At 43.2% G+C, this 24,319-nt stretch overlaps 1 protein-coding gene across 1 annotated transcript in view; it reads left to right on the top strand.

The window, feature by feature from the left end:
• The first annotated feature begins 467 nt into the window (after positions 1 to 467).
• RPH3A (rabphilin 3A) overlaps positions 468 to 24,319 on the top strand; it is a 113,015-nt gene continuing 89,163 nt past the window's right edge. Inside the window, exons 1-2 of the mRNA XM_075273991.1 lie at positions 468 to 550; positions 11,052 to 11,063. Coding sequence (XP_075130092.1) covers positions 474 to 550; positions 11,052 to 11,063 — 89 coding nt within the window. The 5' untranslated portion in view covers positions 468 to 473. The remainder of the gene's footprint in view (positions 551 to 11,051; positions 11,064 to 24,319) is intronic.

Genomic DNA, 24,319 nt, shown 5'->3' with positions numbered 1-24,319 from the left:
CAGAAGCTCCTTCTATACACATGTATTATCCTTTACCTTTTCCCTTGTTTGGATATATATATATATATATATATATATATATATATATATATATATATATATATATATATATGTGTGTGTATCACAAAATGACCAGCTTTTCAAAATTGCATGATGTTGTGATATTGTGTCAAAAGATGCCTATCCTATATGTGTGTGTATGGTCATCCTGTGGATGTGAGTTGCAGCTTGTTATATAAACTACGACCTATGGATGGTGAAGGTTTATACCATCACCACTCTCACAATACTATGTATTCAAAAACAGTGTTTTTTGGATCCTGTTGTATCAATAAAGGATGGGAAGCAGACCAAACTTTGAAATTGAAATTTACTTTTCTGTACTTTGACTACAGTTATATTTATTAAAAGTATATAGCATGTACATATATTAATCCCATTATTACATATTGTTACATAGGTACTGAAGAACAATGACAGACACCGTGATTGGAAACTCTTCTAACCGTTGGATGTGTCCCAATGACAGACAAATGGGTCTTCGATCTAAGTAAGTGTTCTTTTTGATTTTTCTTGGATTCCATGAATTATTTCGTTAAGAATTAGAAATAATGAATTCAGGTGATGGTTGAAGAAGAGAACTGTATTATTCTATGACTAATGTATCTACTGTGAAGATAAGGAAAAAGACTATATTTAACTAGTATGTCAAAAAGTCAATAAACAGATAAATATAATAAATGGGAGCAATCAAGGGTAAAGAGTTTATTCTCTTGGCAGCTCTATGGTCTAGAACCAACCTGAAATCTATAAGTGCTTGAATGTATAAATAATAAAAGAAGTTCAATCAATGAAAAAACTGAAAAATACATAAAGATTTGTAATGAACTACACCAAACTTCATGACCTGTACACTATATACACCCGAAATTATAAAATACTGAACAATTACGAATACCAAATATCTACAATGAAGAAAATAAGTATTTGATCCCTTGCTGATTTTGTAAGTTTGCCCACTGACATGAACTATCTATAATCTTAAGGGTAGGTTCATTTTAACAATGAGAGATAGAATATCTAAAATAAAATCCAGAAAATCACACTGTATAAATTTATTTGCATTTTGCATAGATAAAGAAGTATTTGATCCCTCTGGCAAAAAAAAGACTTAAAGGGATACTATAATTAGAATCCTTTTTTCAGGCCTACCACGTCGGAATAACCTTAAGAAAGGCTATTCTTCCCCCACCTTTTAGATGTCTTCTCTACCGTTCCAGTGATATTCACAGTTTTCATCATATGAAAATGAGTTTTTAGACAGCACTGGGGGCAGTGTTCCACTCAAAGAGCACTGGGGGTGTCCCCAGGATGTTTTTTTTTTTTTTTTTTTTTTTTTTTTTTTATAGTTGATGATGAGGTTTGTGCATATTTCTGGAGGAATTTTGCACATCATTTCTAAGTCATTTTGAGGCTATCACTTGGCAACTCAGAGCTTCAGCTCCCTCCATAAGTTTTCAAAGAGATTAAGATCTGGAGACTGGCTAGGCCACTCTGTGACCTTAATGTGCTTCTTTTTGAGACACTCCTTTCTTGCCTTGGGTCATTGTCCTGCTGCAAGACCCAGCCATGACCCATTTTTAATGTCCTGGCGGAGGGAAGGAGGTTGTCACTCAGGATTTTACGGTACATGGCTCCATCCATTCTCACTGATGTGGTGAAGTAGTCCTGTGCCCTTAGCAGAGAAAAACTCCCAAAACATAATGTTTCCACCTGCGTGCTGGACAGTGGGAACAGTTTTCTTTGGGTCATAGGCAGCATTTCTCTTCCTCCGAACACTGCAAGTTGAGTTAATGCCAAAGAGCTCAATTTTTGTCTCTTCTGACCAAAATTTGCAACAAAATTTAGTGTCCTCATGACACCTTTAAGTCACACCCTCTTTATCTGAAAATCCGCACCCACATACCTAGCAAGTTGAAAATTATTTTGGATCTAAACTAGATGTGCCACATTGTGTGAAAGATACTACGTTGTGGCCATAGCTTAATTTATGTCCAATCATTTGTACAGGTGACAAGTGAAAATACATTTCTTCTTGCACTGTTCACTGTAGAGATAGTCTTGCCAACCACAACTTCCTCCAGCAAAATCTGTGGCTCTATTGGGATTTCGGAGACAGATTAGCTTCAGTTGAGGAAAAGAAGAAAAAAAATAGTTTAGATTCAAACACGTATGTTCCCCAAAATGGTAAAAATTGGAGCATGAGCTGCAAAAACTAAGTGTTATTTGGTTTTGGAATGACAATATGAAAAATCTAAAAAATTGTGTTGGGGTCTGGAGACTAAAGATGGCTGATTTATTTGTTTTTGTCTTAATGAGGCTAAAGAACCCTAAAATGATGGTTATTTAAGAGGTGTGTTAGGTACTGGTTGTGTAAGAAGATTGTCGATGCCTGCTAGCCTGGAATTGTGAGTAGGTAGTAAACTGGGTAGTTTCATGTTTATAAATGGTTTAAGTCATTATGAAATAAAGTTAAATAAACTCATATACAGTGAAACATCTCTAGAATACCTCCCCTTTGAGAAGCCACACTATTTTTTTTTCTTATTATACTCTATGAAAGCTGCCTCTTTTATAAGCAAACCACTCCCTTATCCAACAACAGTCCACTTTTCTTTTTTTTTTTGAGCAAATGTTTGTGGGAACCTCTTTGAAGAGACAACACAATGGACTTGCATACAAGGAGATTGATAAGACTACAGGTCTTTGCTGTACCACATCACTAGACATGATCAAGCCAGAGCAAGAAAATTGGAAGAAACATCAGGGCAGAAAAGTTGCCAGCATCAGAGTGGAGAATAGAGTCCGTCATGCTCCATGAGTGATAGCTGAACAATGGAGACTTCAATCTGCCACTAAGGTGTAAAGCATATGTTCCACAGTCCTAATCCTAGGAACAGAGCCACAAAAAGGAACAGGTTGTATGTAAATCCCACATCACATGGAACGTTCATGGACAGACTTGAAAGTTCAAGTTTTGGCCTATAAAATGTCAGCAAATATGGCCAAGGTTAGCAGGAATGATGGGGGAAATCCATCCTGGAGACCAAGACGTAAAGATATACCAAATGGGAAACTAGGAATGAGAAGAGAATGATGTTCAGTATAATGATTTAAAGAGATTCAGGAATGAGAATGGGAGCCATGGTGGTAAATAGGAACAAGATGAAAACCTTGCTGTGGAACAAAAATGATGGAACCACCTTGAACTATGAAATGCAAAGGTCACCAGGGGACTAAAAAAGATTTGGGGGCCATGGCCTTGTCCTGCATGTGAGAGGATTTATTTTGTATCCAGCCCATGTTTATACCTGAAGCCTACAGTGAGATGCCTCAAGAACTCCTGCACCTGTTGGTGTACACCTGTTTCATCTAAGGCCCGGATGTGATCCAGTATGGTGCTGATAAAAAGGATTGGTTCACCAAGGACTGTGAAGCAGGCAACATGGAGCCAATGCTGGTAACTTTGGCCAAAGACAAAAATCCTGACCTCACTTTCCGTCTAGAGAAGTTTTTACTTATGACATACATGCTTCCTAGCACACGATGACGACCATCCTGAGCAGCCAATTGAGGAGGAAGAAGATAGCACCCATGTGATTCTCGCCATGGGGCCCCACCATTCCTAGTTATGCCACTGAATCCCACCAATCTCTCTCCAGAAATGACCATACGATATGTCACGATATTATTCTGGAGCATGTTGTTGATGTTCTCTACCATGCTAGAAGTGTGTCTCGACATTCATTCTTTACAAGTTAAACAGGTTGAGGGTGGGTACACGGGGGACAGCTGCAGAGACTAAACCCATTTTGGTTGAGACTAGCAGGAGATGCCATTGGTGAGGAACTAATACAGTATTTTACATACAATGTGGGCTCAACCATTTGGGATGTAATGAAAGCGTTCACGTCTAAGTCTGTAAATTATGTACTAGGGAACTTGCTGTGCTTTCACTTGATGCTACCAAGGCTTTTGATAGCATCAAGTTGAACTACCTGAAGAAGCTCCTGGTTAGAATCTAACCTGTATCCAACTTTTTTATTCTGCATCTAAAGCTTGTGTGTGAGCGAATGGAGGGTTATCTGGTAGTATTGTCCTGAGGAGGGATACCCGGCAGGATTGTCCCCTGTCACATCTACTCTGTACAGTTTCTTTCAAACCATTGGCTGCAGGTTTCAGATGTGGTGCAATTGAGTAGCTTATCTCACTTTATGAAGATGACACTTTACTATATCTGGGAAACAGAGTCATCTCTAGGCTCAGAGATGGATGTTCTTAAGCTGTTTGAACAATGGTCAGGGTTCTTGATTATCTGGGATTTTTAGTCTTTCAATGGCCCATACTCTGATACACAGACTTTAAAGAGGACCTACCTACACCAATTCAAGTTCTTAGCATCTGTTAGGCACTGTTCCAATGGTTCTAGCACAGTTCTCTAGCCTCCTACCATTCTCGAACAACAAGTGTTACAATATTACCATTGGTGACCATGCTATACTGAAGGGTATATTAAAGGGATCCTATCTTTAAAAAACCATTTTTTTTCTCCCTAACATGTCAGAACAGCCTTAAGAAAGGCTATTCGTCTCCTACCTTTCCTTTTCTTCTCCGCGCTGCCGTTTGCCTGGAATCCCTGTTTTTCTCGGTATGTAAATGAGCTCTGGGGGCATCCCCAATGCTGCCAGAGAACTCTCCCGCGCCGTCTCCATCTTCTTCTGCAACGAGGTCTTCACCGCGTCTTCTTCCGGTGGTGTCTTCTAACTTCTAGGCCTAGGGCAAAGCCGACTGCGCATGCCTGCGGCCATAAGAAAAATGACCACTTTCACAGTATTGTGAGTGGCCACTTTCTTGTGGCCATCGGTCATGCGCAGTTGGCTTCCCTAGAAGTTAGAAGACTGCATCGGAAGAAGACGCGGTGAAGACCTCGTTGCAGAAGAAGATAGAAGCGGCACTGGAGAGTTCTCTGGCAGCATTGGGGACGCCCCCAGTGCTGTTTAAGCACTGGGGCCCACCCTCAGTGCTGTGAGAGAGCTCATTTACATACCGAGAAAAACAGGGATTTTAGGCGAACAGCGGCGTGGAGAAGAAAAGGAAAGGTAGGAGACGAATAGCCTTTCTAAAGGCTATACCGACATGTTAAAGAGAAAAATGTGTTTAAAAGATAGGATCCCTTTAACCCTTGGTACTAGTATGATTACTATCAGTGATTACTTAGTACTTATCTGCTCAGATTTCCAACAAAAGATAAATGGGAAAGGGATGTGGGTCCCCTTATGGTTGAGGATTGGAGTTACATTCTTGATTTGAACCCCTACTATCCTTAAGCAAGGCGCAGAGGTACTTACAGTTATTGTTTATTCATAGAGCAGATAAAATGCTTGACCTGTTGCTCCGACCAGAGGATCTGTCTTGTCCACACTATGGTTCTGTCAATGCACACCTTCTCCATATGTTTTGGGTATCTGAAAAGTTATGACCCTTCTAGTCTAATATCCTGACACTTATTCATAATGTTTTTGGCGTCTCTTTAGTTTTCCCTAGAATTTGTCTGTTAGGCCTGTTGGCTTCTGCGATGTTTCCTATGCTGGAATATGGAGTATCCTGTGTCTAAGCTAGAAAGCTCCTTGCCCAGTACTGGCTTCAACACTCTGTCCCAACTGAGAGAGAACTACATACTAAGATGAATGCACTCATTAGGCTGGAATATGCTGTATATGTAAAGCAAAATGCACAATCAAAGTCTGATAGGGTGTGGGGGTCATGGGTAGAAGTCCAAGGCCTATCATATAGGTCCTTTTTGTCGGCTGTTGTGCCTCCCTCTGGGGTTACCCCCATAAGAGGGGCTAGGGGCATTAGGCAGGCATTTCAGTTTGTGCATACTGAGATGCCTATTATATCTAATTCTTTGTAATCCAATTACTGAGTTGCCCCTTGGGTATCTCATCCCATGGCCTCATTGGGCTTTAAAGCCCCTACAAGATGCGCATGAAGATCTGCAGGGTTTTTTTTAAGGCGTTGGAGCTGGGATGTCCCCCATTATGCTGCTATAAGAGCTGCATACCTGAGTTGTGACTGAGTCTATACATGAACGCACATCTCTGTGATTGTGTACTCTTGCCTAATTAGTTTGTGTTCATCTGTTTATAGGTTGTTTATGCCTGTGTAAACTCTGAGGAGGAAAAAAGGAGATGGAAAGCAATAAAATTCTTCTGATTTATTAAAAAAAAATTGGATCCCCTAAGGTTGTGTGTGGGCTGGGGTGACTTTTGTACACGTCTTAGGCAGTATTTTATTAGAAACCTTAACCTGCATTTTGTATACTTTTTATTTTTTTCTCCTCCCCAAGAGAACCTCCACTATAAGTCCATTTTTCCGTGCAAATTTGAGTGGTTGATGCAACTGTATGAACTACCAAACAATACCGCTAATATAGAGTGGGATGTATCAGATCAATGTTCAATGAATGAATGATGCAAGTATGCGTGGGGTAGTTGGAGGACATAGCTGTAGGCCAAATAAATAATCTACTATCCGCTTTCTGATATGTATGGCCTAAGGGCAAGACTGGAAAATATTCTAACAAATGTAAAACATAAACAGTACAATAGATAAAAACTAGAGATGAGCGAACACTAAAATGTTCGAGGTTCGAAATTCGATTCGAACAGCCGCTCACTGTTCGAGTGTTCGAATGGGTTTCGAACCCCATTATAGTCTATGGGGAACATAAACTCGTTAAGGGGGAAACCCAAATTCGTGTCTGGAGGGTCACCAAGTCCACTATGACACCCCAGGAAATGATACCAACACCCTGGAATGACACTGGGACAGCAGCGGAAGCATGTCTGGGGGCATAAAAGTCACTTTATTTCATGGAAATCCCTGTCAGTTTGCGATTTTCGCAAGCTAACTTTTCCCCATAGAAATGCATTGGCCAGTGCTGATTGGCCAGAGTACGGAATTCGGCCAATCAGCGCTGGCTCTGCTGGAGGAGGCGGAGTCTAAGATCGCTCCACACCAGTCTCCATTCAGGTCCGACCTTAGACTCCGCCTCCTCCGGCAGAGCCAGCGCTGATTGGCCGAAGGCTGGCCAATGCATTCCTATGCGAATGCAGACTTAGCAGTGCTGAGTCAGTTTTGCTCAACTACACATCTGATGCACACTCGGCACTGCTACATCAGATGTAGCAATCTGATGTAGCAGAGCCGAGGGTGCACTAGAACCCCTGTGCAAACTCAGTTCACGCTAATAGAATGCATTGGCCAGCGCTGATTGGCCAATGCATTCTATTAGCCCGATGAAGTAGAGCTGAATGTGTGTGCTAAGCACACACATTCAGCACTGCTTCATCAAGCCAATACAATGCATTAGCCAGTGCTGATTGGCCAGAGTACGGAATTCGGCCAATCAGCGCTGGCTCTGCTGGAGGAGGCGGAGTCTAAGATCGCTCCACACCAGTCTCCATTCAGGTCCGACCTTAGACTCCGCCTCCTCCGGCAGAGCCAGCGCTGATTGGCCGAAGGCTGGCCAATGCATTCCTATGCGAATGCAGACTTAGCAGTGCTGAGTCAGTTTTGCTCAACTACACATCTGATGCACACTCGGCACTGCTACATCAGATGTAGCAATCTGATGTAGCAGAGCCGAGGGTGCACTAGAACCCCTGTGCAAACTCAGTTCACGCTAATAGAATGCATTGGCCAGCGCTGATTGGCCAATGCATTCTATTAGCCCGATGAAGTAGAGCTGAATGTGTGTGCTAAGCACACACATTCAGCACTGCTTCATCAAGCCAATACAATGCATTAGCCAGTGCTGATTGGCCAGAGTACGGAATTCGGCCAATCAGCGCTGGCTCTGCTGGAGGAGGCGGAGTCTAAGATCGCTCCACACCAGTCTCCATTCAGGTCCGACCTTAGACTCCGCCTCCTCCGGCAGAGCCAGCGCTGATTGGCCGAAGGCTGGCCAATGCATTCCTATGCGAATGCAGACTTAGCAGTGCTGAGTCAGTTTTGCTCAACTACACATCTGATGCACACTCGGCACTGCTACATCAGATGTAGCAATCTGATGTAGCAGAGCCGAGGGTGCACTAGAACCCCTGTGCAAACTCAGTTCACGCTAATAGAATGCATTGGCCAGCGCTGATTGGCCAATGCATTCTATTAGCCCGATGAAGTAGAGCTGAATGTGTGTGCTAAGCACACACATTCAGCACTGCTTCATCAAGCCAATACAATGCATTAGCCAGTGCTGATTGGCCAGAGTACGGAATTCGGCCAATCAGCGCTGGCCAATGCATTCTATTAGCCCGATGAAGTAGAGCTGAATGTGTGTGCTAAGCACACACATTCAGCACTGCTTCATCAAGCCAATACAATGCATTAGCCAGTGCTGATTGGCCAGAGTACGGAATTCGGCCAATCAGCGCTGGCCAATGCATTCTATTAGCCCGATGAAGTAGAGCTGAATGTGTGTGCTAAGCACACACATTCAGCACTGCTTCATCAAGCCAATACAATGCATTAGCCAGTGCTGATTGGCCAGAGTACGGAATTCGGCCAATCAGCGCTGGCTCTGCCGGAGGAGGCGGAGTCTAAGGTCGGACCTGAATGGAGACTGGTGTGGAGCGATCTTAGACTCCGCCTCCTCCAGCAGAGCCAGCGCTGATTGGTCGAGTTCCGTACTCTGGCCAATCAGCGCTGGCCAATGCATTCTATTAGCCCGATGAAGTAGAGCTGAATGTGTGTGCTTAGCACACACATTCAGCTCTACTTCATCAGGCTAATAGAATACATTGGCCAATCAGCGCTGGCCAATGCATTCTATTAGCTTGATGAAGCAGAGTGTGCACAAGGGTTCAAGCGCACCCTCGGCTCTGATGTAGCAGAGCTGAGGGTGCACAAGGGTTCAAGTGCACCCTCGGCTCTCCTACATCAGAGCCGAGGGTGCGCTTGAACCCTTGTGCAGCCTCGGCTCTGCTACATCAGAGCCGAGGGTGCGCTTGAACCCTTGTGCACACTCTGCTTCATCAAGCTAATAGAATGCATTGGCCAGCACTGATTGGCCAGAGTACGGAATTCGGCCAATCAGCGCTGGCCAATGCATCCCTATGGGAAAAAGTTTATCTCACAAAAATCACAATTACACACCCGATAGAGCCCCAAAAAGTTATTTTTAATAACATTCCCCCCTAAATAAAGGTTATCCCTAGCTATCCCTGCCTGTACAGCTATCCCTGTCTCATAGTCACAAAGTTCACATTCTCATATGACCCGGATTTGAAATCCACTATTCGTCTAAAATGGAGGTCACCTGATTTCGGCAGCCAATGACTTTTTCCAATTTTTTTCAATGCCCCCAGTGTCGTAGTTCCTGTCCCACCTCCCCTGCGCTGTTATTGGTGCAAAAAAGGCGCCAGGGAAGGTGGGAGGGGAATCGAATTTTGGCGCACTTTACCACGTGGTGTTCGATTCGAACATGGCGAACACCCTGATATCCGATCGAACATGTGTTCGATAGAACACTGTTCGCTCATCTCTAATAAAAACTATAGGGTATAACAGAAAACTATAATATACATTTCTGTCCCTTCTTCCTAAACATATGTTTTTGGCTCTGCATGTCAATTTTAAGATGTCTTAATGAATTTTGGCTATGAAATGGACTGATCCAATTAAGTGTTTAACACATTTCTTGGGAATAAACTCATTTACTCATTTACTTTTTTTTTTTTAACAATTTCATAAAAATGTGCATATTTTATAAAAGAAGAAATGCCATGTTCAGACTATGCTCATTATTCATCATGAAGTATTATTAATTACGAGCAGGCAATTAGCATTTCATTAAGGTATCAGTTTTATGCCGATATTTATGACTTGATGAATCGCTCTAGTTTTAGTTGAATGGCTTCCTATGCCTGTAGAAACCTTAATTCCAGTAATTGCTCCATTTTATTGATTGTTGTCAGAAATTAATAAATTGTATTCATTTTATGCGGTTCATATTTATCATCTTTGATTAGTTATAAAAAACACCCCATTTGCTTACTATAATTTCTGTGACACTGATCATTTTTCCTGGCTAAAGCATTTATCATGATCTCTCTAGATTATGTTAAACCATGAAAGCTTACTTATCACTTTGTGTATATTTATTTGTGTTTATATAATGCAGTTTTGCAGTGTTTTTGACCATGAACAATAGTAATATAGAGCAACAAGCATGAGTGTACTTGTTGGTTTCCTGTTGCTTTTTATAGTGATTTCTGTACATACTCCTATATTGACTGCAGAGATTTTCATTGCTACGATTTTCTGTCCTCTGTAGGACTTGCATATATACATATACATGTACACACAGAAGACTGAGTGATGCCCTTTTGAGAGTGGGGAGATATTTGTGCCGAAATTGACGGCACTGATATCTCCAGTCTCGGGGCACATACCAGTAAAGCACACTATCGGCTTTCTAGCGGTATATAAAGCCACATATGCATGAGAACATGAAAGGTCTTCTTTAGATATTCCTTTACCTTGTTCTATTATCAGAATATACATACTTGTTAATGGAAATGTTCCAATAAATGAGTAGTTATACCAAAGACTGTTCCTTATTCAGTAATTCCTACAAGGGTTCCCAGGAATTCTAGGATTCCTTGTAACCTGGTTAGGGGTTCCCTAGAGGTCAGAAATTTTTATGAAGAATCATTTGTGTTAATTCAAAACTCTATTGAGAAAGTTTAGAAATGTAAATGTTACAGTAAAGATAACGGCCGAGTCAAAGGGAAGGACGTAGGCAAGGCAAGCAACAGACTTTTGCCAGAACATAAAATGTTATAGAACTAAATAAAAGCATTTTATCAAGTCTCTTTTGCCAATAAAATTTATCCACTGTAAAACTAAACACTGCCTAGGAATTTTTTTTTTTTTGTACTAATGATTGTTCTCTTTTTTTTTTTTTTTTTTTATTCTTCTGCTCACAGTGAAAAAGGACAGTAAGTATTTTACATTTCTGGTAAATGTGACTTTCCATGTTTTATAATTTAGGATACAGAAGGTCATAATTGTTGTTGGCTCAAGCTTGAATATTCCCATTAAACTATTAACTACTGTCATGCAGAATCTGTCATTACAACCAATTCCCAATATACTGTATCACTGAAAACAATAAAACCGTCACATCTAAGGTTACCTTTGCTCATATCTTACTTTTCCCATGACAGTATTGACAGATGAAACTTTCCCAATGAATCAGACTGATCCCACTTATATCACAAAATTGCTGTAGACTATGAAAAAAAGAAGGAATTGAGGCGATCAGTCGTGTGAGGAGATGTGGATGTTACTTTAAAGTTTCTGGAGATGTCCTTTCTTTAAATCTATATTTAATGTTCTAGTTCATGGCATTGATGACATTTGCACTTCCTCTTACCATTCCCTCCATTTTCTATTGTGGGAATTGTGCAACCTTTACGATAATGTAATATAATTTACACCAACAATGATCACTGAAATCAACACCAGGTTCAAGTTGCCATAGATAACAGCACATGCACACAGCCTGGCAGAGGAGCAGTCGGATTTCTAAAGAGGCGTATGCCGCATCATAAATATGGCAGCTCTTCCGCTTGCACTGGGAATATGAAGGGTGTTGGTGACTAAACCAGTCTTCATGAATATCTCCTACTGTGTATATACAGTATTCTATTTCACTGATTATAATTTGTTGTGACTCTGACTTCATTCCGTCATCCTGTCATAAATGCAACTTAACAAAGTAAAACTTCATTTTTTTTTTCTTGAAAATTTGATTTTTGGACTGTCTGATCATCTGAGGAAAACGCATGTGAAAGCATATAGTTTTCTATTTTTTAAGAAAATGCAGCAGTTCATTAAGAGGTTACAGGTGACAGTGGGCGAACGAAAATAATTATTAATTTTCACCACTCTTTGGTGTAAAAAAAGAAAAAAAAGTCGCAAACCTAATGCATCTTGCTACTTACTTGCAAGTGGCATGTCTTTACTCCCCACACCACTTTTCTCAAATTACCAGAGTTGCCATATTTTCCAGATTTACAAAAGTGGTATCAATGATCACCGTAATCTAAGGGCTCGTTCACATCTGCGCCCAGGGTCTCCGTAATGCAGGTTTCCGTTTCCTGCCCGAAACTGGACAGTAGACGGAAACCTGCAGTCATATTTAAAACCTATTCATTTGAACGAGTTTTATGTTCAGAATGAGCGAGCGTAAACTCCGTGTGGAAGCTCCCTTAAAGGGGGTTAAACACTTTCACATCAATATTGAAAGACCAATGTTATTGTTTTTATGATAAAACGTTATACAATTTTCCAATATGTTCTGTATCAGTTCCTCACAGTTTTCCAGATCTGCTTGTTGTCATTTATTCTGCTCATTTCAAGTGGATAAGAATCAGTCCATGGTCTCAGTCCATGGTCATGTGATATACGGTCCATGGTCATGTGATGAGTACAAAGGTGCTCTTTACAGTCTCAGCCCAGTAATCAGACATCTGCCTGTTAATGAGTTGTGCACCTGTGTATCCATCACATGACTTGAACTGTATATCACATGATCATGGAATCATTTTTATCCACTAGTAGTTAGCAGAATACATGAAAGCAAGCAGAAACCTGGAAAATCATAAGGAACAGAAAGTATATTGGAAAATTTTCTTTTACATACAATAACATTTATCTCAATGTTGGTCTGAAAGTGGCCAACCCCTTTAATGAATCCCATCATCTTTAATGTCCTGATCTGAACTAAAGGTGTTCATTGTCGAGTAAAGTCCCATACTTTGTTTTGTGGTTAGAAGGTCCTATAATTTATTCTCTCTTTAGTAACTAAAAATATGACTTTTGGACAGATAGCAAATGTAGACAACAGGTTTTCAATTATTGCTTTTGGATATTCAATTTCTTGGCTGTGTTAGATTGTATAAAAGTTTTTTAATTAAATTTTAAAAAATTGTGTACAGGTATGCAAAGAAGGGGCTCCTAGCAACTATGCCAGGACCTTCCATGATCCCTGGTAGTTTCATATACTTTAAAAGTAATGTCTGGCCATTGATACAATGCCTTACATGCCCCACATAGTGATATCGATGCCACTATATTGTGTACAGAAAATGTGTATATACATATATTATGGCACATTTACTAATGTCTAATAGTTAATAGACAATTTGTGAAACTTATCATAGTGGTTTGTGCTGGATGATAGATTCGGTGCATCTTAAGTTGTACTCCTTTTCCACTAAGCTATGCCCTATTCTCAATCAGGTTGCAAAAGTATCAAAACCAATAATAATTGTCATAAAGCATGTAGAGTATCCCCCAGCAGGTAGCAGACTGTTTACCAACCTCCCCGGATCTGTTCACTGCTGCCCCCTGCTTCACCTTATACTATAGGCCGCGGAGGCCGGCAGTGAGTAGGCCCCGGCCAGGCCACGATCCCGCTACCACTATTATTATACTCGGGGGTTTTGTCAGACCACTGAGTATAATAATCGGAGCCCCAGGGGAGGTGAGAGACCATAGTAAACAATATTACTCACCTCTCCTTGATCCGATGTTAATCCTAGCAGGCTTCAGGTCTATATGGTAATGTGTCAGACGTCACGTGGTCTGGGATATTACCATATAGACCTGAAGCCTGTACTAGCAGTACCATATAGGCCCAAAGCCTGTGCTAGTAGTAATAGCCTGTCACTGCGAGAGAGAGACTGAGAGCGAGACAGAGATGGAGACTTGCAAGACAGGTATGTTCCAGCCAGGCAGCTAAAGGGTGTTTGGTAAAGACCCACGCCAGGGAGGTCAGCTGTATAATCAAGGCCTGATATAGTCTGTGTGTGAAGACTAGGAGTGTGGCACCACACTAACAGAGCTGACCTGTTCAGACCGAACCTGCAAAGCAGGTACTTTGCCGCCTGTTGCCAAGGAGGGAGTCTGGTAGCCAGGTTCCTGTATAGTCAGGGGAAATGTTTCTGATCTTTAGTTAGTTCTCAGCTGAGAAGGTTTTTGTTTTGTTTATATGTGCCTTTGCAAAGGCAGTTTCTGCACAAGAAGTGAATAAATACTGAACTTAAGTGCAACCCAGTCTCTGTGTCCCTGTTTCCTGCACTGCTACCAAGCATCTAACTGAGTGATTCCCCACATATGGTGCTTCAGATGTGGGCATAAGTGCAGTGAAACATACACAAACTGAAATTGAAAGCCACAGCTATGGAGGAGGTTGTGAAACAGCTGAGACTGGCTAATCAGCAGCAGCAGAGACATACAGAGGCCAATGCAGTGCAGCGAGAGGCTAATGCGGCGCAACAAGAGGCTAATAGACTGTTGCAGCAGAGACATGCAGAGGCTAATGCAGTGCAATTAGAGGCTAACAGGCTGTTGCAGCAGAGACATGCAGAGGCTAATGCAGTGCAACAGGAGACCAACTGACTTTTGACAAAGCAGATGTCCATGTTGCTGGCTGCTCAGCAAAAGGCCGATCCGGCAAAGCCAGAGTGGGATGCCAGAAAAGAGGTCCGTAAAGCGTTGACCAAGATGACATCAGAGGACGATGTAGAAGCCTATCTGACTGGGTTTGAAAGAGTGGCCACCCGTGAGTGGCTTCCACCGCAGCTTTGGGTAGAGGTGTTGGCTCCTTTCTTAGTTGCGGAGCCTCAGCAAGCTTGTTTTGACCTGAGTGAACAGGATGCAGGTGATTACCAGCATGTGAAGGCAGAGATCCTGGCCTGACTGGGTGTGGACCAGAATGTGCGGGCTCAAAGAGTCCAGGATTGGGAATACCAGGAGGCGTTACAACCAAGGTCACAAATGCACCACCTTGTACAACGTGTCCAGAAGGCATTGACCCCAGCGTAGATTGTGGAGTGGGTTGTTGTAGACCGGTACCTGAGGTCTTTACCGGGTAAGATCCAGAGGTGGGTGGGAAATGGTGACCCAAACACCAATACATTGGTGGGGTTGGTGGAGCGATACTGGGCTACAGTTCCTTGAGAAGGGGTGCCCCCAAAATCCGCAAACTTCCAAGGTCGAGAGGGCCAATTTATTTAGCGCTCCCCAGGATAATGTAGTGACCCAGGGGAGGAGGACTGTCATCTGCTGGGAGTGCCAGGAATGAGGCCATATTGCGGCTAATTGTCCCCGTGCCTCACATCCCATGGACTGTAGCTTGGGTCGAAGGGTGTCCCTTTGTGTCACATTGTTGACGAGCGCCACCTGTGCCAAGTGGCCGTGGCTGGATGCCCAGTGATGACACTACTGGATTCTAGCAGTCGGGTGACCCTTGTTAATGGGACTTATGTTGACCATGGGATTGTCACTGGACGCACAGTCGGGGTCCTATGCATAAATTGAGATCTAAGGGACTACCGAACCAAGATTGTCTCCATCCAGACCCCCTGTGGAGAGAGCCGACTTGAGGTAGGTTTCCCCTATTTTGGACTCTGTGGCGGGGAAAGCAAGGGTCAGAGAATACACCCCCAAGAATACCACAAGTGTTGTCTTGTCAGGTGCTTGAGCCTGAACCTAATGAACAGGACTCTAGGGTTCCTGCTGTTGGGTGACCATGTTAAAAGCGGATTGTGGCTCTATGTCTCTCCTAGAGGTAGTGGCAGGTGAAGCCGAGGAGGCTGGTACCGAACTTCAGATGTCAGATTTGAAAGTGTCTCATGATAACTTTGGTACTGCACAACACCAGGATCCCACTCTGCAAAGGTCCTGGGAAAATGTTATTATCAATGGTGTGTTTCAGCACCCAGGCACTGATGAGGTGTTCCCCCGCATGGTTGTCAACCAGGAGTTGTTATACCGAGTTGACAGGGTATGAGGTGAGACCTTAGAGCAGTTACTGGTACCCCAGCCTTATCGTCGGACGGTGCTGGAGTTGGCACATAAACATTTGCTAAGGGGTCACCTAGGTGCCAGAAAAACGCTGGACCGCATATTGCAGTGTTTTTATTGGTCGGGGGTATATCATAAGGTTAAAGTGTTTTGTGAAACATGTCCACAATATCAGTTGCACGCGCCCATGGCACATTTTAGAAGACCCCTGGTACCTCTGCCCATTAATGAGGTGCCCTTTGAAAGATCCTCACAGATCAGGGTACCCCGTTCATGTCTAAAGTCACTAGGGAATTGTGTAAACTCTTTAATATCAAACAATTGCATACATCTGTTTACCATCCCCAGACAGACGGGCTAGTAGAACGGTTTAACAAAACCTTAAAAAATATACTGAAAAAGGTGGTAAGCAAGGATGGAAAAGACTGGGATGTTTTGTTACCCTATTTGATGTTTGCCATCTGTGAGGTACCACAGGTTTCCACTGGGTTTTCTCCTTTTGTGTTGGTCTACGGTAGACATGCTAGGGGTCTGTTGGACATTGCCAAAGAGACATGGGAGCAAGAACCCACTCCCCACAAAAGTGTTGTTTAACATATTGCTGGTATGCAAGACAGGATAGCGACAGTCATGCCTATGGTTAGAGAGCATCTGTAGGAGGCCCAAAAGACGCCGTGTTTACAATAGTTCTGCAAGGGTAAGGACCTTTAAACCCAGTGACCGAGTACTTGTACTCATTCCTACAGTGGTGAGTAAGTTTATTGCCAAATGGCAGGGCCTCTATGAGGTAATGGAAGAGATAGGGGAAGTGAACCACATGGTTCATCAGCCAGGTAGGCGAAAACCTGAACAGGTTTATCATGTAAACCTGTTAAAGGCATGGAAAGACAAAACTGTCTCCTGTAAAATCCCCACAGGCTGTAGTTGGGACTACAGAGGTATCAGCAAGGGTAGGAATATCAGAGACCCTCACAAAAAGCCAGCAACAAGAGTGCAAAGAGTTTGCAGCTATGACTACAGATGTGTTCTCTAAGCAATCCAGGTGTACATGCCTAATCAAACATGATATTGTTACTGAGCCCCATGTGAAAATACGGATGAGGCCATACTAGATCCCCGAGGCTCCCCGACAAGCCATTTCAGGGGAGGTGCAGAAAATGTTAAAATTAGAAGTCATTGAGGAGTCCAAAAGTGAATGGGCTAGTCCCATTGTTTTAGTTCCCAAACCAGATGGGACGTTGCATTTCTGCAATGACTACAGGTAACTAAATGTGGTGTCTAAGTTTGACGCCTACCCCATGCCTCGGGTAGACGAACTTATTGAGAGGCTGGGAGGGGCCCGGTACTTCTCTACACTTGATCTCACTAAGGGATATTGGCAGGTACCCCTGACTGTGCCAAAGGAAAGACTGCCTTTATCACCCCTGAGGGTGTCGTGTTACCATTCAGCTCCATGGGGCCCCAGCCACGTTCCAACGGCTTATGGACATAGTGTTAAAGCCACATAGAAATTCTGCCTCAGCATATCTGGATGACATCATCATTTTCAGCAATGACTCGGAGAGACATTTGCTCAAGGTACAAGCTGTAGTGAATTCTCTGAGAGCAGCTGGCCTTACCACTAACCCCAAAAAGTGTGCTTTGGGGATGGAGGAGACATGCTATTTGGGGTATGTGATCGGCCATGGTATAATCAAACCCCAGGTCAACAAGGTTGACGCTATCCGGGAGTGGCCTCGACCTCTGAGCACCAAACACGTTATGTCATTCCTGGACGTAGTTGGTTATCACAGGTGGTTTATACCCAATTTTACCACGGTATCTGCTCCCCTGACGGACCTTCTAAAGGGTAAAATATCTGTTATGGTGCAGTGGAATAACCAGGCCGAAAGTGCTTTTCAGGTGCTAAAGGTGGCCTTGTGTGGATCTCCTGTCCTCATTACACCCAACTTTAGTAGAGAGTCTGTGGTCCAGATGGATGCATCAGATATAGGGCTGGGAGCTGTCCTGTCTCAGGAGGTGAATGTAGAAGAGCATACAGTTACCTATCTGAGCAGGAAACTCACACCAGCAGAAAAGAACTCCAGCATAGTGGAGAAGGAGTGTCTGGCCATAAAATGGGCATTAGAGGCCCTGAGGTACTACCTGCTGGGGAGGCAGTTCCGTCTGGTTACCAACCAATCACCCCTCACTTGGATGCGCAGGATCAAAGACAAGAACGCCAGGGTGACTAGGTGGTTCTTGTCACTTCATAACTTTAGGTTCACAGTGGAGGACAGAGCCGGGAAACTGCAAGGCAATGCGGATGCCTTGTCCCGGGCTTATTGTTTGGTGTCTGGAGTTCGTCCCAAGGGGTCAGAACTGAGGAGGGGGGGGGGCATGTGAGAGAGTGAATGGTATGGTCTGGGAAGACAGGTATGTTCCAGCCAGGCAGCTAAAGGGTGTTTGGTAAAGACCCACACCAGGAAGGTCAGCTGTGTAATCAGGGCCTGATATAGTCTGTGTGTGAAGACTAGGAGTGTGGCACCACACTGGCAGAGCTGACCTATCCAGACCGAACCTACAAAACAGGTACTGTGCCACCCATTGCTGTTGCCAAGGAGGAGTCTGGTAGCCAGGTTCCTGTATAGTTAGGGAAAAAGTTTCTGATGTTTAGTTAGTTCTCAGCCAAGAAGGTTTTTGTTTTGTTTGTATGTGCCTCTGCAAAGGCAGTTTATGCACTACAAGTGAATAAATATTGATCTTAAGTGAATCCCAGTCTCTGTGTCCGTTTCCTGCACTGCTACTGAGCATCTACCTGACCTGAGCAATTCCCCACAATATATATATATATATGGGGTAGGGTGTGTGGAGAAGTGAGGAGTCAAAGATGTCTGTGTTTCAAACTTTACAGAGTCAAGGCACAGCTGGAAGAAGTGGTCATGGTGGCCCAAAGGGAAGAGACAGGAAATGTGGGAAGACGTCTCCTGTGAGTATTACTGCACAAAATATCACTGCATTGTATTTATTGCAATGTTACCGCTAGCATCCCCAACCCCCCCGCTGTCTGAGGCAGACGATGAAAAGATGAACACCCCCCTCCCCCCGTCTCAATACCGGAGGGGGGGGGGGTCTATTGATCGTCTGCCTCAGGCAGCAGAGAGGCTAGGATCACCACTGCATGTACCTAACCTTTTTGGGGAAAGATAAGCACATTTCTGGTGCATTTAGCAAATCTGGGAGACTGAATTTTATGACCGCTGAGATGAAAAAGAAAATACTTATTAATAGTTGTGGGAACCGTACAGAACAGGGAGAAGCTGGGATTTGGTGCAGTTGCACCATTTGCTCTATGGTTATACTGTTTTTCAATCCCAAACATTCTTTTATGATATTCTAACCAGTAGAGTATTCAGTCCAGGGTTTATGGTTTACACAAGCAGGACTGCGATTCTTTCACTCACCTTCCTCTTACTGGTTTGTGTATGTTTTATATGTAGCAAACAGAAGCTTCTTATAGCCATCTCTAACATTATGCTTCATCAAGGATGAGAAAATAATTCTAAAATCAAATTATGTAGAATTATAGAAAACTGCATATAAATTGGTTCAAATGATTGGAGATAATGCACAGCTTTCCTGTTTCTTCATGATCTGGATGCAATATAAGTATGTTAATGCACAATAATAATCAGATGTAAAATTCTTGTACAATAACAAGGAAATGTGGCTTCAAGCGGGAATAAAATCATTGTGAAGCTAGATCTAGTTATATTTTGTTTTAGAAATAAATTCAATTATCTTGGTTTAGTTGATATAAGAATGTGGTTATGGGTCACATTTAGAAGTGAGGGGGTTAAGTACTGCCCAATCCGAAAGGCTATGTGTATATAAAAATGAATAAATGGGAAGATAGCCTAATATGATGGAACAGACGGTAACTCATATAATGCATTACATATTTGCTATGCAGCAATAATAGCCTCTCTGAATGCACACTGTGTGAAAACCTGAAGTAAATGGACCATAGCAGTAGAAGACTGTATTAGGCTTCACTACTGCACAGACTCCACAAATGAAGATAATGAAAAAAACAATGATCGTGTTGACATTTAGTGTAACCTCTGTGAGAAGGTGAAAGGCAAAGTGCTGACTCCTGCTAGATCAGCCCCAGATTCCTGCATTGTGTGGTCAAGTGCAGGTCTGGAATAGATTTCAGCTCCAGGTGTGGTTCCTGGGCTCACTACTGGCCCATAAAGGTTTGCAGAGCCTACACTTCAAGGCAGATCCAGGAAGTGAGGAGGCGGTTAGGTCTGTCCTGTAACCCTGAGTCCGGTGACACCACTTTGTGCTTGTTTTGTATAGTTAGGTTATTACTGCTGTTTAATTAGCCGCTCGGACGAGCAGGAATTTTTTATTTTTGCCTGAAGTTAAGGCTGTATTTTGTTTTTGCTCATTTGTGCCTGAAGTGAAGGTTTATTTATTTATTTATTTTTTGTAAATAAACCAGTTTGCTGCGTAGTTTGTGTCCCTGTCTTGACTGTTGGGATCCACAACACTCCTTCTAACAAGCTACCTTCCCCACACCACATAAATCCATGTGCAGTGTACTCCAAAATGGTCACGGCTAAGGATTTTGCTGTGGTGTGTGTGTGTACTGTATGTTTATTTTTTAATGCATGTGCGATACTGTAGCATTTTTTTAATACTACTTTTGAGCTGATTGTGTGTCACTAATGACACTTACCAGCGTTATGCTGGACAGATGATAATTAACAGGCCATTTCTGTGTTGCTGTTTAGGGGTACCTGCTGTAGCAGGTAGAAGGAGGTTAGTGTTGGCGTGGCAATAGGCCAGTAACCTCAGAGGGGGGGAGTGATTTGCTGGCAGTTCACGCTTTGGGTCCTGTTCACAAGTTGCTGTTTGGAAAAAAGCCACTGTGGTTTATTAGGGAGTGAGGGTTTCAATATCCTATAGGGCATATATAGGTGTATATACAATTGCCCCTCCCTAGTTACTTCTTCACTTTTGTATGGACTGAACAGGTGGAACACAATCATTTTGTTTTACTTTTTGGATTGGTTTTAAAGGATATCAATAAAAGTGAAATTTTATGTGTTTATTTTTTTTGGGCAGATAGTGTCATTTGTCCCTCTGTGAACTTAGTGTTTACTAGGAGCCTCAGTCTTTTTAGCCAGGAGGTACTTCATGTTTATGGAAGTTAGGCAGTAACTTGTATCTCACAGTGCACCATCCACTCTGCAGGTTAGGAAGTGGCAGTTAAGGTTTACATTGTCACCAGACCCAAGCTCACCAAGATTATGTAGCTACAGTATGCTGATTAATAGGCATCTCTACTGCTGAACAGTGTGCAAATGGAGGTAACCCCAATAATGTTTGGAAAGGAGGACTAGATTCCAGGGATTGGTATAGTGGAAAGGTTTTGTGGACCGAGCAAGTGATGCAGTGCCAAAACCATTCCCATCTGTGTGTAGAAAGTGCTGGAACATGTGAAACTTGCAGAATTGACTAATATAGTATTAGCCAAAATACCACAAAAAATAAGCCATTAGTAATGATTATAGAAAGACTACAGTGAACTTCTAGACCATGGTATCCTCCCAGTGATTGACAGTGTGACTGTGGTGCAATGAATGTGTGTGTGTGTGTATGTATATATATATATATATATATATATATATATATATACATATATATATATATATATATATATATATATATACACACACACACACACACACACACACACACACACACACACACACACACACACACACACACACACACACACACACACACATATATATTGTAAACAGGTAGATGGTAAAGTGGTAGAGGGCAGGTACATTCCACTGAGGTGGCTGGTATCTACAAGGTAACTGGCTGGAGTATGGGACCAGGAGTCAGGTATTGTAGTAACTCACGCCGATACTCCAGTCCTGGTTTTCTGGCTGACCCAAGTGGTCAGCTATTAAAGCACTGAGGTTGCCCATGGGAGGGGGGTGTGGTCGTCTCTTGGAGGAGAAACCTGTTGTACACACTGCCCTGTGTGTGTGTCTGGAGGATAAAACCTTAAAATTCACCTTGTGTGTGGGTGAGGAAAGCCTGAGGACTTACCTTCTTTACATCCTGAAGTAAGGACTGTTTTGTTTTTGTTGTTTTGGACCCTGCTGAAGAAAGCTCCTTTGTGTTATCCTTTTGCTGAAGAAAGCTGTTTTTGATTTACATTCTGTGGACTGTGTGAACTGCCTCCAATAAACTGACTACAACTGAGAGCTAATATCCTTTCCTCCGTCTGATTGACCTAGCAACTTACCTTCTCTGAAGGTCCCGCATTTACATATGGTGGAGGACGCGGGCAGAGACTGTTGCTAGGGGCAACCGTGTGTTGGAGTTAAAGTTTCCAAGCTGTGAATGTCCTGGGTGAAGGCGGCTACTGCAGTAAAGCCAAACACTGAGACCATGGACGAGTTGGTCAAACAGTTGGTGCTGGCCAATGCACAACAGCAGCGTTCCATGGAGGCGGCTGAGAGACGGCAGCAGGAGACCAATCACTTGCTAGTGGAGCAATTGGCAGCTCTCACAAAGATGGTGACTGCACAGCAAGTGGTGTCTGCAAAGGCTACAAGTTCTGTGAGTGATGTCCGGAGAAAAATACAGACTACACTACAGAAAAAAACTGCTGAGGATGATGTAGAGGTGTATCTAACTGTCTTTGAACAGGTTGCAGACAGAGAGCAATTGCCTGTGGAAGAGTGGGCTGAAATACTGGCCCCATACCTGACAGGTGAGCCACAAAAAGCCTATTATGATCTCTCTGTGCAGGACTCCAAAGACTACAGCAAACTAAAGGCTGAAATACTCGCTCGGTTGGGGGTCAGTCTAGCAGTCCAGGCCCAGCGAGTACACCAATGGACTTTTTGCCAAGAAAAGCCCCCACGCTCACAGATGTATGATCTCTTCCACCTGATTCGTAAATGGTTAAAACCAGAGACTCTTACACCTGAGCAGATGGTGGAAAGGGTGGCGATGGATCGCTATATACATGCCCTTCCTGTGCCAGTGCAGCGCTGGGTTGTCCAGGGAAACCCACAAGGTGCAGACAGTCTGGTGGACCTGGTGGAGAGATATTCCATTGCTGAGAACTTTGTCTTGTGGCCAAGTAAGGAGAAATCGTCTCTGGTTAACCCCAAAGTTCATGCTGAACCCAGTAAAAAGGGGTATAAACCAGGGGGAGAGCGGAGACAGATGCCTCTGGACAAAAAAAAATGGAAGAGCTGAAAGTCCCTTCTAAAATGCAGCCACAACAAATCGTCTGCTGGAGGTGTCATACACCAGGGCACATAGCAGCACATTGCTCTGTGAATACAGAGCCCATGGACTGTAGTGTGGCTCACCGCTATTCCCTGTTTGCACACCCTGTCTGCAGTGCCACGCCATCTCATCCTGACAGAACACAGATGTGCCAGGTGTCTGTCAATGGGGACATTGTAACTGCGCTTCTGGACTCAGGAAGTCTGGTAACCCTGGTTAGAGAAGGACTTCCCCATGTATTGTGTGCCCCTGGAAAAGGGATGGGAGTGAAATGTGTACATGGGGACATCAAAGACTATCCTGTGGCTCAAGTGATTATAGAGACTGTGTGTGGTAATGTCTCCCACAAAGTGGGCCTGGTAAAAAATTTATTGTATGAAATGATAATAGGACAGGACTTTCCTCTGTTTTGGGAACTCTGGGAGGGAGTGACATCTTCCCAAGTTATTGAGCCTACTAAGGTTGAGGAAAACACTCATGCACCTGACAATTTTCCTCTAGCAGTTATGGTAGGAGATGAGGCTGAGTCTGCAGACTCTGAATCAGCCTTGCCAGACCTTGAGGTGTCAAGGGTTAATTTTGGGACGGCACAGTTGCAAGACCCTACCTTAAAAACTGCATTAGAAAATGTGACTGTTCTAGAGGGTGTTCCCCAGGAGCCAGGGGCCGATCAGAGGTATCCTTTCTTTGAGGTACATAACAATCTGTTGTATCGGGTTACTAAAGCTAATAATGAGATTGTGGAACAGTTACTGGTGCCAAAGCCCTACAGAAAAATGGTGTTAGACCTGGCTCATTCTCATGTATTAGGGGGACACCTAGCTTCAGATAAGACCAGGAAACGGGTCTTTCAGAGGTTCTATTGGCCAGGATGTTATAAAGACATTGAAAATTAATGTCGGTCTTGTCCCACTTGCCAACTGAATGCTCCTGTGTCTCATTTCAGGAGCCCTTTAGTACCTTTACCCATCATTGAAGTCCCATTTGAGCGGATTGCCATGGATATAGTCGGGCCATTGGTAAAGTCCGCCAGAGGACACCAATACATCTTGGTAGTTCTAGACTA

The sequence above is a fragment of the Leptodactylus fuscus genome, chromosome 1 (genome assembly GCF_031893055.1).
Source record: "Leptodactylus fuscus isolate aLepFus1 chromosome 1, aLepFus1.hap2, whole genome shotgun sequence".
Classification (NCBI taxonomy): Eukaryota; Metazoa; Chordata; class Amphibia; order Anura; family Leptodactylidae; genus Leptodactylus; species Leptodactylus fuscus.
This window is presented reverse-complemented; position numbering and strand designations above follow the sequence as displayed.